This window comes from Diabrotica undecimpunctata, chromosome 3, assembly GCF_040954645.1.
Source record: "Diabrotica undecimpunctata isolate CICGRU chromosome 3, icDiaUnde3, whole genome shotgun sequence".
Taxonomy (NCBI): Eukaryota; Metazoa; Arthropoda; class Insecta; order Coleoptera; family Chrysomelidae; genus Diabrotica; species Diabrotica undecimpunctata.
Genome location: NC_092805.1, coordinates 56,134,882 through 56,148,639, shown reverse-complemented (window position 1 = coordinate 56,148,639; position 13,758 = coordinate 56,134,882). Strand labels below are relative to the sequence as shown.

Sequence of the window (13,758 nt, the reverse complement as noted above, 5' to 3'; positions counted from 1 at the left end):
CTTATTTGGGTTTAGTTGCTGGATATAGTCTTCCCAATTTTCGTTTCGATGTTCATCTAACTATTTTTTTACTTTCTTATTTAGTTCATTAGCAATTCTTCTGTCCTCTTGGTTTCTTGTTGTGTTGGCCCTTTTTCTTTCTTTTCCTGTTTATTTCCTTTATTAGTTCTTTCAGCTCGTTGCTGATTTCTCTGAATCTTCTATCAACTGTTGGTATTTCTTCTTCTGTGGTGCTGGCCTCAATAGCATTTTGTATTTTGTTTTCTTGGTTTAGAACACATTCCTGTAGTTCCTGTTTGGTGTTTATTGTTGTTATGGTACCAATGGTTTCACTTACTACTCTTTTGTAGTTTGACCAACTTCTTCGTTTTTTCTTGTAGATTTCCAAACATTTTGTTCTTACTGCTTCCAGGGTCAATACAATTGGGTTGTGATTTTATTCATTCCTGTTAATTGAGTGTATTTCGTGTTGTTAACCCACGTTTACTACTTTAAAGTGATAATTTAGGATAAAGAATAAAACAAATAAGCTGTCATATTAACCAAAATATATACAAAATATGTGTGAAATATATTTAAAAAGGAATCCTTTTAGTTAGGAAATGGTGTAAAAGGAGTCTTAAAAAAGTACCACTACTTTTAGTAGTGTAGTATACAGGGTGTTTCAAAAAGGTATGTCATAAATTAAACCACGCATTTCGGGGACAAAAATAAATTGATTGAATCCAACTTACCTAAGTACTAAAGTGTACACAAAAAAAGTTACAGCCCTTTGAAGTTACAAAAAAAAATTGTTTTTTTTGCATTATCTCCTAAATCCCCCAAAACTAATGAATTTTGTGGCATTATATGTTTAACACATTATTTTTAAAACTTTTTTGCCTCCTATCACTTTTTCGAAAAAATAGTTTTTTCCTAGTTGGCCACAAAATTACAATTAGTTTTTACGGATACAATAATTACAAATAGTTCCATCAATAATAGTCAATAATTTGAAGCTATCATTTATTGTGTGAATAATTAAAAATTTTGATATTACAATGGCCTACACATTTCAGGAAATGGCAGATATGCATTTAACTTTGGGTAAGTTGGATCAGATTAAATTATGATTTCAATAAACTATAGGGAATATCGTAGGTGAATGTCAAGGAAATAGTGCAGCAACCGCAAGGCTTTATGCAGTAAAATACCCTAATCGAAATACACCCGATAGACGATTATTTCTGACCATTGATCGTCGTTTACGGGAGACGGGTACATTCCAACCGCAAGTTGCTGGCAATAGTGGTCGTCCGATAATGGATGTAACTGATGAAGACATTTTAGAAATCATTGTCCCTGGAATAAGTACAAGGGAAATAGCTGCTCAACTAAATGTTCCCCACGTAAGGGTTAGGAGGCGTTTGAAGGATCAGCTGCTTAAACTCTATGACTTAACAACGGTTCAATAGTTATTGGTTGAAGATTATTCTAAAAGGATTGAATTTTGCGATTGGTTGTTAATGGAAAACACTCAAAATGTTAATTTTATAAGAAATATTTTGTTTACCGACGAGGCTACCTTCAGTAGAAATGGAATAACAAACCATCATAACGAGCACATTTGGGCAGACGAAAATCAACGCCAAGAAAACGACTCATCACCAAAGGACTTTAAAGTTAATGTTTGGGCAGGAATTGTGGCCAACAATCTAGTATTTCTTCCCAATAATTTAAATGGTGATAATTATTTGCAGTTCTTGGCAAACGATTTACAAGAGTATTTGGAGGAAGTGAATATTGAAATAAGGCAAAATATGTGGTTTCTACAAGATGGCGCTCTACCGCATTACAGTAATGAAGTCCAGGAATACCTTTGCAGGCAGTATCCTGGTAGGTGGATTGGAAGGGGTCATGACGCACCTATTTCTTGGCCACCCAGAAGTCCAGGTCTTAACCCCATAGACTTTTGCTTCTGGGGGTTTATGAAAGAGAAAGTGTATTCTGTAACAATTGAGGACGAACAACAATTGAGAATTAGAATAATATTGAAGCTGCAAATCAATTTCGTCATAAAAATATGATTTTTCAGCGCATTCGGTTTTCCTTATTAAAACGATACCGAATGTGTATTGAAGAAAATGTGGGTCATTTTGATCATTTATTGTAATATCTTATTTACAGAGGATATAGACATTTTTTGTACTTGTTAATTCATTTAAGCCATTTATTTAGTTGCACGTAATTTTTTAAAGGTTAATGAAAAGGGCCGTAACTCAATAAAAACTGTTTTTTGAAAAAAGTGATACGAGACAAAAATTTTTTAAAAATAATGTGGTAAACTAATGATGCCATAAAATTTATTTGATTTGAATGTACTCAAAAGTTTGGGGGGATTTAGGGCTGTTAAAATTTTTCTGTGCTCTTAGATTTTGTTGTTTCTTTTTTATGAAAAATGCTTCCAGAACAAGAAAGTAACGTGTCCATTTTTATTACAAAATGTCAAGTACTTTAGGAGATAATGCAAAAAAACAATTTTTATTTTGTAACTTCAAAGGGCTAAAACTTTTTTTGTGTACACTTTTGTATTAAGTTAAGTTTAGATTTAATTTATGACATACCTTTTTGAAACACCCTGTATAAAGTATACAAACTGCATTTTTGTCTGCATCCAGTAACGCTAAATTTGCTAAAAACTAAATGTTGATGTTACTAATTGTACCGTTATGAATAGGTATAGTTACGAACTGTCCATGTTATAAAGTGTCGCCATTATGAATTGACGGCGTTAAGAACTGTCGGTTACCATTTGTGTAGTTATGAACTGTCGCGTTACGAGATGTCATGACTTCATTAAGATACAAGAGTTAATTGTGAAACACCTTGTATTCTTCAGATATAAAAAGATATTATATAGTTCCCAATCGTTAGACACTTGTTTTTTAATGTAAACAATATTATAATTTTAGACTCCTGCAAAGAAACTGCTTCAAATTGATCCAAAACACATTCAAAAATATATAATTATCAACTCTACCACCAACTCTCCTGATAAACGAACACCATTCCAAGCAAATTTTGTTGCGGCTTTTTCAATAAATTTTAAAGTGGTAGTATTAGGATCCTTATTATTTTGTACAATGTGGCCTAAAAAGCTGCCACCACCAGAGAGGCGGTTAAAATTGTGTTTAACTGCTTTGTGTATTTTATTTTCTATAGTTACATTGTTAACACAGATCAATTGTGAAGAAGGTAAGTCATTATAATTTAAATACCAGTATTTACATTTCACTTTCACGTCTGTAAATTAACATTTAGAAATAGATTTTTATCTGTATATTAATATAGGTATGTATGGTGTAAACCGTATTCATTTTACAAATTCCCAATTGTCAATAGAAGCACGTGAAAGCCAAACAGGGTCGTACTGATGTGTATCATATGATTTTTAAAAATATTTACTTTTGAAACTGTTAGTGTAAGAATTTCTTGAAATTTAATCATTATATCACAATTAAACTAAACTCTAAAAAATAACACGACCAGTAAATAACAACAATAGCTATAACATAAATATAACATAATATATTAACTTAAAAATCAACACTATACAATTTGAATTTAAAATGCTGGCAAGTTTGGATCTATAACATGAGAATCTGTCTGGCTTAAGGTAATAAATTATATTTAATAGCCTCTTGATGAATGAGACGGCGAATATCAACAAGTGCTCATGTTTACAGATGGGAATTTGCTAAACGAATGTACTTTAATAAATAACACATATATCTACGATCTAATAATAGATCTAATATTAAGTGACTACAGTCCATCTAATTTACAAACCGTTGCACGTCATTATCTACGTCAGAGATCGAAGTTGACATAGTTGCCAAAGTATAAAAAAATCCTGAATCCATTTTAAATCAAATATGTCACATAATTATTATTATACTCTTTACAACGACTATTTAAATTCTTACGTGACATTTTTGAAATAAAACACACTAATTTTGTTCTAAAAAGAACATATTTTATTAAATAGGTAAAAATATAAAACAAGAGGTATTCCCTTTAAAATTTAAAATAATAAAGTACAAAAAGTGTCAACACCGCAACTGTCAAATAAGTGTTACCAATTTATGCCAAAATTTCACCTTCGTTCGATTACAGTTACAGTGTGTTCCGAACAAATGTTCTTCATAAAAACGCTTTATAATTCATTTATACAAATTAAATGAAACATATTGTTGTCTATTTCTTTAAGTTATTATTATTATAAATATTTAAATATTAGTTCTACGCGTATATAATAAAATATGTCTAGTGACTGTAATGCCAGTGTACTCGGCAAAGTGATTCTAAAAAAGAACACACCTACCACCTAAATATTTCGTGTTGGTATCATGTAACGTTACGGGCTATGACGCCGATGACGTGCAACGGTTTGTAAATTTGATGGACTGTAGTTAGAACACTTTAAAATGTATATAACGCACTCTTATTTTAAGAAAAAGTCACAAGGACGGACGTAAATGTCACTAGATCGCAACACTAGAACTAAATTTAACCACTTACTAACAAATTAATTATAAGAAGGTTATCAAAAACATCACAGTAAAGGTATGTTTTCACGATCATGCAATTTGCGCAAATTGATTTGGACCTGTGCATGCCATTTGGTGCATGAAAACGAAAATTGTTCACTTGCGCAAGCCACAAAGTTTGGCTTGAGGAAAATTTGGATGGTCAAACAAGGTAATTTACTAAGGATGGAACGTGTTGATATTTTTACAGATCGATATAATATAATATAATAGCTAGTAACAATGGCCGATCTTGTGTCCGGAATGTCAGTCGTGTACGAAAAAAATTCTTTTTGTGGTTATATACGTACAATAGTTATTTACTTTCGTTGTTATTTACATTTGAATAAAAGATATAATACATATATATACATATACCTGTGATATATATATATATATATATATATATATATATATATATATATATATATATATATATATATATATATATATATATCACAGGTACGTAGAACCTTATTGGTACCTGTTTAACATTAAAATATCGGGAAATAATTAATCGGGGGATTAATCACCTGTCAAATTCCCGTCGGACATTGTAGCTAGTAATTTGACGTCAGTACCGTCGTCTGTTAGTTACATGTAAAAATATCATCGAGTTAAAATCTATCACGTGACTAAAAACGACCTCGCTTCGGCCATATTGTTATGATCGTTTTGACAGATTGTGTATGATTGTCTACGTTTGTTGTTTTTCGAATATTTTTAGTTTTATAATACTTTTATAAAAACTGTAATATTATATTGTGATAGTGCATAATAATGGTTTCTTGTTCCCAACGTAGTTGCAGTAGCAGAAGCAATGTTAATAAAAAATTTTCAGGAATAACGTTCCACAGGTTAGTATACAAATATGTAAACAAAGTAATGGCCCGTACTTCAGAAAATAAATTAATAGTATTCATAAAAAATCTTATAAGTAAGGTAGATCGAGCTATTCTTAAGAATACTCAAATATCTTCATCCTAAAAATATCTTAAAATTTCTTATTAACTATTGCAACATAATTATTTTTATTTCTACAAAGTATTTCCATTGTGATATACGATGTATTTACCAACAAATTATATTACTATAATACACAGTTGTATATTTTTGAATATTTTACGTGTGTGGATTGCAAAAATAACAAACACAGATTAGCGTATTATGACACCTATTCTATGCACGCGTAGTGGGTGAATAATAGTAAACAGAATTGTTGTTCTGACTGCACAGGGCTCTAATTTTCGGGTTTGTGATCACTAATAATTTGTGAGGAGAATTGCCTACATAGATAGGCTATGTTGTACGTTATTTTGTGTTTTTTGTTTGTGATAATGTCAAAGTAAGAAAAAGAGTCTATGGCTCAGTTTATTGAGCTTTATAAATCTTTTTTTAGTCTTTGGAAGATTAACTCCAAACAGAACAGCGACATACACTCTAAGTCCCAGGCGTATGGTATTCTGGTTGTAAAAATGCGCACAGTGGAATAGAGTGCAAGGTGACGACGATGTATATGTACCACATTTGTGGTACTTGGATTACATATACAATTACAATGTAAATATATAATTAATTTTTTTTTAATTAAATTATTTCTTTTTAGAGCAAACGCTGTTTTTCGTTGGATCTATGATTTTCGCAACATTTTTAAACTGTAAGTAATATTCTTAGTAATCTTAGTACCTAATATAAAAGTAAATGTTAAATACCGGCGAAAGAATATCAGTTACGAAATGTTTCCTTCGTATACTTCCTTATAAATGAAATGTGTATTCACCATGGAAGTACTAAAAACAGTTGTAGCATTTTTATTGATCCGTTCTGTATAAAGTTTTAATTCACATATTTAAAAGTCCATTCCGTATAAGCTTTTAATTCGCCATCTTACTTTTTTACATTCGGACGAATATAAAAGTTTGTTATGAATATTCGAATTTCATCTCAAATCTTAAAAAACATTTTAGTATCTCTTCGAATAGAATAAACAAAATTTGAATGAATATTTTACTCAGCCCAAATTACCTTGGTTAAATCGTTTATGAATTTTATCTCAAAAGCTTCGATTGGAATAAACAAAAAAGAATCTTTTATTCGCATTCGAAACTGTCGCTAAAGTCGCGTTTACACGATGACAATTGGCGAGACAATTGTCATCACGTGGTTGCGACTTGTCTGAGGCCAGTCCAGTTCAACGAGATGTTTATACGGGGCCAACTATTGACATGGCAGTAGACAGCTAAAACATGGCTGACTGCTCGTTATCTGTTGTGTCCGGTGAGGGAACTGGCAAAAAACAAGACAGCACTACTCTCCTACACCGTTCACACGGCGCCAACTGTCGCGACAATTGAGATTTTGAGTGGTGGGAGGGCTCATTGGGCGCAGCTCATTGTCCTCAGTCTACTCCCGGAGACAACTGAATTTTGGGCCAATTGTGAGGGCAGTTGGCAAGGCAATTGGCCTGAAGTGTTTAGACGAAGACAATAATTTCATGCCAGTCAGTTGTCTTCTGACAATTGTCTCGCCAATTGTCATCGTGTAAACGCGGCCTAAGAGAATTAAAAGTGTGTGTTTACATTTTTGCCAAATGCCTCTGGTATATTCCTCTAAATGAACCCAATCGCCTGCGAGTTGGAATTTAGGAGATGGCAAACCGATGCGGCTGAGATCCAAGGAGACCACGTAGCGGTCCGTTAGTGAGACAGTAGTGGTTTTTTGCCGATACAGGCGATGTTTGAGCATTTTTGAAGATCAAGTATATCTTTGGTCGTAGTGTAGTTTCTTAATAACAGTCAATCAAATAGGACAAGGTAAATCAAAAAATGAAGTGAAACGAGTAAAAACGAAACGAAACGAGAAGTGAAGATTAAGTTAGTGCAGAATGGGACATCTTTAATTGCCGTGGATATAGCTAAACAAGCCCACAAGTCACTGTAGGTTTTTACCTTTTTTTATGTATCCTTAAACAGCAGATTCAATAATTATGCTCAATATTTCAATGATGGTGATCTATGCCGGAGGAAAACAACTGTTAGCATTTATATTTTTAATCAACATTACATGTACCTAGTGCAGGGCAGTGTGATAGTGTTTTTTTGAATGGGGTATATTCCTTAAAGTTTTTTGGATGTTGGATAAACATTGTTTTTTATATACAAACAGATAATTTGTATTTAGATTGTAATAAGTGAAATATTCTCCAACTACATATATTATGATCTAAAAATGACCCAGTTATTGGGTCATTATTATATTAATATATGGGATTTAACTTATTTTTCTTATTGTGCCATCTCCTTTTGAAGGTTGACGATACAAATGGCAATTGTAGCTTTGGAAATGCTGCACGAAAGATTTCTGTTGATGAGCGGTCAAACCATCTTTTCAGGTCTTTCAGTCACGAGTTCTGGCGTATTCCAATTAATCTGCTCTGCACTTTACCTTCGAATATGATTTGGAATCAGACAAAGTAATTTATATCTTTAACCTCTCAACACATGACCCAAGTAATGTATTTTTCTCTCTTTGATTATGCTGACTCAGTTAGACTGGTCAGTTTACTCATGCGTCGTTGGTAACTTTTTGTACCTTTTATATGGGTGGTATTAGAAGACGAAGTAATGGAGGAATGGGAAAACTACATTAAAGCATTATTTAAGGATGATCGAGGATTACTACCCAACTCAAGTGCAAATACAGGATCTGCATCACAGGATACCATCAATCTTAAAAGCTGAAGTGGAAAAAGCCATACACCAAGCCAAAAACAACAAAGCCAGTGGACCAGATCAAATATACAGCGAATGGCTAAAATTACTCTCAAATGACAATATAAAAGAACTCACTGTACTTTTCAATCAAATATATGATACCAGTGAAATTCCATCGGACTGGTTAAAATCGATCTTTATTCCTCTACCTAAGAAACCAAACGTTAAGAAATGTAGCGATTGTAGACTCATTAGTTTAATGAGCCATGCCGTTAAAATACTGTTGCATATTCTTCTAAATCGAATTAACAACAGGTGCGAAAAAATAATTAGTCAAGAGCAGTTCGGGTTCCGAAGATGCCTTGGAACTAGAGAAGCACTATTTTCTATGCAAACACTCCTTCAACGATGTTGGGAGGTAAGAAAACCCGTATATATGTGCTTCATTGATTTTGAAAAGGCATTTGATCGCGTTCAGCATACCAGACTAATTATAGCCCTGCAGAGCATCCGACTAGATGAGAAAGACATCAAACTTATTGCCAAACTTTACTGGAACCAAACAGCCATTATTAATACCAACAACAGAGAATCAAAGCCAATCAGTATTGAACGAGGCGTAAGACAGGGCTGTCTACTGTCTCCCACCCTCTTTAACGTGTATTCTGAGAATCTATTTAGGGAAGCTTTAAAAGATCAAAAAGGAATTATCATAGGAGGAGAAATAATTAACAATATACGGTACGCCGACGATACTGTGATTCTAACTGAAAACATCGACGATCTGCAGGAGCTAATCAATACAGTTGACATGGAATGCACAAATTGGGGACTGTCGAGAAATATCAATAAAACTAAATACATGGTGACCAGTAAAGTGGATATTGGCGCAACCCAACTGATAATGTACCAACAACCGCTGCAGAGAGTTCAGAGATTCAAATACCTTGGATGTTGGATTACCCAAAATCTGGATCCATCCTTCGAAATTCGATGTAGAATTGAACAGGCAAGAAACTCATTTCAAAAATTCAAGCCTCTATTATCCAATAACTCATTAAATTTGGAAATTCGTGAAAAGTTTACAAGATGTTACGTGTGGTCTGTATTTTTGTATGGATGTGAAACTTGGACTTTAAACGCCGATATCATGAATAAAATCGAGGCGTTTGAGATGTGGTTGTATCGAAGGATACTAAAAATTCCATGGACTAGCAGTACCAGAAACGCAGAAGTTCTTCGAAGAATTGGACATCAACGAACTCTATTAAATATTATTAAGAGGCGTAAACTAGAATATCTTGGACATATAATCAGAGGACCAAGATATGAGTTCCTTCGGCTAATTCTTAACGGTAAAATCGAAGGAAAGAAATGGATAGGACGGAAGAAACTCTCTTGGTTGAGGAATTTGCGGCAGTGGACAGGTTTGACAGCGGACCAATTGCTACACGTAGTGCAAGACCGAGATCAGTATAACAATATTATAAGCATGGTAGTCGCCGACGTTCCGTAGGGATATGGCACTCTAAGAAGAAGATTCTGTTATATGTTTCAGAGTCCACTGTCCATTCTAACTCTGAGCTCTAGACTAAGTTTTAAGATTTTGTAAAAAATGTTTTCATGCTCATGAGTGTTTTCCGCGCTTGTTCGATTTTTAATAGGATTTCTGTTTGGGTTACACTGGCTGTTGATATTTGCTCCCAAAAGTTTTTATGGAAGTTACCTGTTCTATGAACTAGTCTATTTAAATGAGTAAGCTAAGAAAAAAAATTGTAAAATAAGCATTTTTATTCAAAATCCGAAATTATAAGTAAAAAAGCGGAAAAATTCGGACTTAGAACTAACATTTAATTATGTCTATTCAAAGTTTTTCTAATCTAATTTTGTAAAGAAGCGTGTCGAAGCATGAATGAATATTTTAAACCGAATGTTATTTATTATTATTTCTGTTGAAATTAATTTGAGTGCATCTCACATGTATTAGAAATGCGTATACGCATGTACGCATTTTTATTGAGTTCTATTGACTTTTCAAATCTAAGCTAAATAAGAAATATGCAATTAAAAGCAATTTAATTATTTTAGGTTTTACGGGCTTGGCGTTGGCTAGCTTGTATGAATTAATAACAAAATTTCCGTCATCTTATTATGCCTCCCTTCAGTCAGGTAACAATATATGTGGAATAGTGTCAGCTGTTTTACAAATAATCCTTCTTAGTTTTCGGCTAAGACCAAATGAAACTGGTGCAATTCAATTCTCCGTTGGCTGCTTGATCCTGATTTTTACTACAATTTACTATTTTGTTGTATTCAAGAATTCAAAATATTTTATATACAGGTAAGAATCATTTATTTAAAAATATTATCCTTTATAAATAACGTAGAATTATTTAGGAAAAGCTACTTAAAATGTTTATTTGAAAATATGGATACTATGTGTAACGGTCATAAAAAATTTTTTAATAAAATTAAGTAGATGGTATTTAGTAAGACATATATTGCAACCCAAACATATTTGTGTAAACGGGCTCAGATTGAAAAAAAAGTTTAAAAATATATAAAATAAAATACATATAAATGAAAAGTAGAAGGTAAGCCACTTGAGAGCTTTTGGATCTTTGACCTCCGCGGCTTGAACCGTATCCGCTTCACGTATGTTATTTCTCATGTAATCGGACTCCAATCAGACCAATAACAACGGAAATAAGATGTAATGCCCTTTTAGCAATGCCGCCATGTTTGTTTTTCTGTTGTTATATGAGAATTACAATAAATAAACCAGATACCAAAACAGCGGAATTAAGTGCGCTATCGAAATTGCTAAAAATTTTGATAGAGTAACAAATATGGAAATAAAACGTCAGATATGGAAGGAAGCGGAAATTATTTTGACTATAAGAAGAAAATATTTGGGTCAAAATATGAGCGGAAAATAATTTACACTACTACACAATATAATAAGGGACAAAATGAAACCAAAAATAATCCGAATTGTAAAACACCATTAAGGCAGTGGCGGCTCGTGACCTCAGTATGATATATATATATATATATATATATATATATATATATATATATATATATATATATATATATATATATATTTCTATTTCTATATTTCTATTTCTTGAAAAAACTCGGAAGTGAAACAGTTCGCTTGTTAATGTACATATTGTGTTTGGCGCAATGACATCCACACCCCCGGCACAATCCCGGTCCCTTCCAAATCGACCATGACACTATTCATCTGAAAACTAGAGTGCCACGATTAGATTCGGGAAGAACCCTTCCTTGCCACCTTACGGCTCATCCGCTAGGTCGTCACTTGGTCTCGCGTCTCCCGAACTTCAAGTTTTCTTATCCCATGATTGCATTTGGAGAAGATGTCAATATATGCTTAAAAAGCTTAGGATGCCGGCCGATCTGAAAAGTGGAAAAGCTGAAAAGGGAAAAAAAAAAGATTTTTTTGGGGTATCAAAGTACCATTTTTTGTTTATATATATATGTATATATATGTATATATATATATATATATATATATATATATATATATATATATATATATATATATATATATATTATTTTCATGTTTTATTTTTGCAAACCAAAATGCATTACCAAAAAATAATTATGTCGTAAAATTGTTCATCGTTAGACAAACTGGAAAGAAAATCTTTCTCAATTGTAAATAAATACAAAGTTGTCAGTCGAATTTGCGACATAGCGTTTCTTAGATAGTTTTTAATTATTTTTAAACAAGAAAGGATTTTTAAACACGTTCAACGGAACTGAAGTTGCGTTATAGTAGCAATGAAAACAAATAATTTGTATGCTTCATAAAATATTTCGAGTAATTCATTCTCGTTAAAGTATTGCAAAATTTTAATAACATTTAAAGTATAAAATTGTTCTTCTTCGTAAATGACACTTAGTTCATTAATTAATTTTTGTTTATCAAATAATTCAGAATATTGTGTTATTAAACTATTTATCAAATTATGTGGAAAACTTTTTGAAAAATTTTGAAATTGTGAAGAATTTGCAATGCTAAAAAAATGTAAATCTTTTAAATCTCTAAAACAAACTTCTAGTTGCATAATAATATTATTTATAATTTCAAAATATAAAGCTTTATATTTTGTAGTCCTGTCTACATCGGACGACTCTTTCATTCTTTTAGGTAGGTTTAAGTTAAATTCGGATACCCTTGTTTCCGCCACAGAAAATAAATTATTAAAAGCCTGATCTTTATGAAGTTGTCTTATTCTTCCCAAAGCTATATCTATTTCTTTTTGACACAAATTTATATCTAAACATTTTAGTTGTACAATTTTGTAAAATATGTCAGTTATATTAAATATTAAAGATTTTAAAATCCACAAGGAAACCAAGTTCCTGTGTTTGGCTGTATACCATATATTAAAAATTTTGAATAAAATCCTTTGTATAAAAAGGTATATAAAAAACCCAGTTGGGCTATGTTAAATTGGCAAAACGTTTTCGGAATAAGTATTCCATCATCAGTACCAAGTTAATACATGGATGTAGCCACTAAATATGGGGTTACAAACCCTTTAAAAATTGCTAATTGAAATTTAGTTTACATAATGTCTGTTTTACAATTTAGATGGTAAAGTTACCGTTGGATTGGTAACATGGCGACATATGACTCTGCAATAAGTTGCAAGTCCTGAGACGGTATGTCTACGAGGACTTCAATAAAGCAACTCCATGTTGCTCAATGTTGCTTTATTGAAGTCCTCGTAGACATACCGTCTCAGGACTTGCAACTTATTGCAGAGTCATATGTCGCCATGTTACCAATCCAACGGTAACTTTACCATCTAAATTGTAAAACAGACATTATGTAAACTAAATTTCAATTAGCAATTTTTAAAGGGTTTGTAACCCCATATTTAGTGGCTACATCCATGTATTAACTTGGTACTGATGATGGAATACTTATTCCGAAAACGTTTTGCCAATTTAACATAGCCCAACTGGGTTTTTTATATACCTTTTTATACAAAGGATTTTATTCAAAATTATTAAAGATTTTGTTATAAAGACAAAGAAGAAAAGCAAACTCAAAATTTTTCAAATTTTGTAAATATCCTCGAGTACCATTTATAGATTCCAGAATTTTCGTCTTTTAATTTGATTGAAAACTGAAATTAACTCATTCCATTTTGAATTAACAACGCTTACAATTTTCGACTTTGAACTCCATCTAGTTTCACAATTTGTTGGAATACTTCTATTTAGAATTGAAAACAGAATAAATGTTCTTTTCGCCGAATGATTAAAAAAACAGGAATTGATGTAACCGTTGCAAAAAATGTCCTAAAAAGCCGTCTTGCAAAACTAAATTTAATCTATGAGCACAACAATGTGTAAAAATAAAAAACGGATGTGGCAGTCCAGTGGGACTGCCGGTAAAAGTTATACTTCTATACATATATTAAAATTTATAT

General features: G+C 32.1%; 1 protein-coding gene across 1 annotated transcript in view; it reads left to right on the top strand.

Moving 5' to 3' along the window:
* LOC140436825 (equilibrative nucleoside transporter 1-like) overlaps positions 1-13,758 on the top strand; it is a 129,489-nt gene that overhangs the window by 41,250 nt on the left and 74,481 nt on the right. The window contains exons 4-6 of the mRNA XM_072525956.1: positions 2,952-3,234; positions 6,175-6,225; positions 10,370-10,622. Coding sequence (XP_072382057.1) covers positions 2,952-3,234; positions 6,175-6,225; positions 10,370-10,622 — 587 coding nt within the window. The remainder of the gene's footprint in view (positions 1-2,951; positions 3,235-6,174; positions 6,226-10,369; positions 10,623-13,758) is intronic.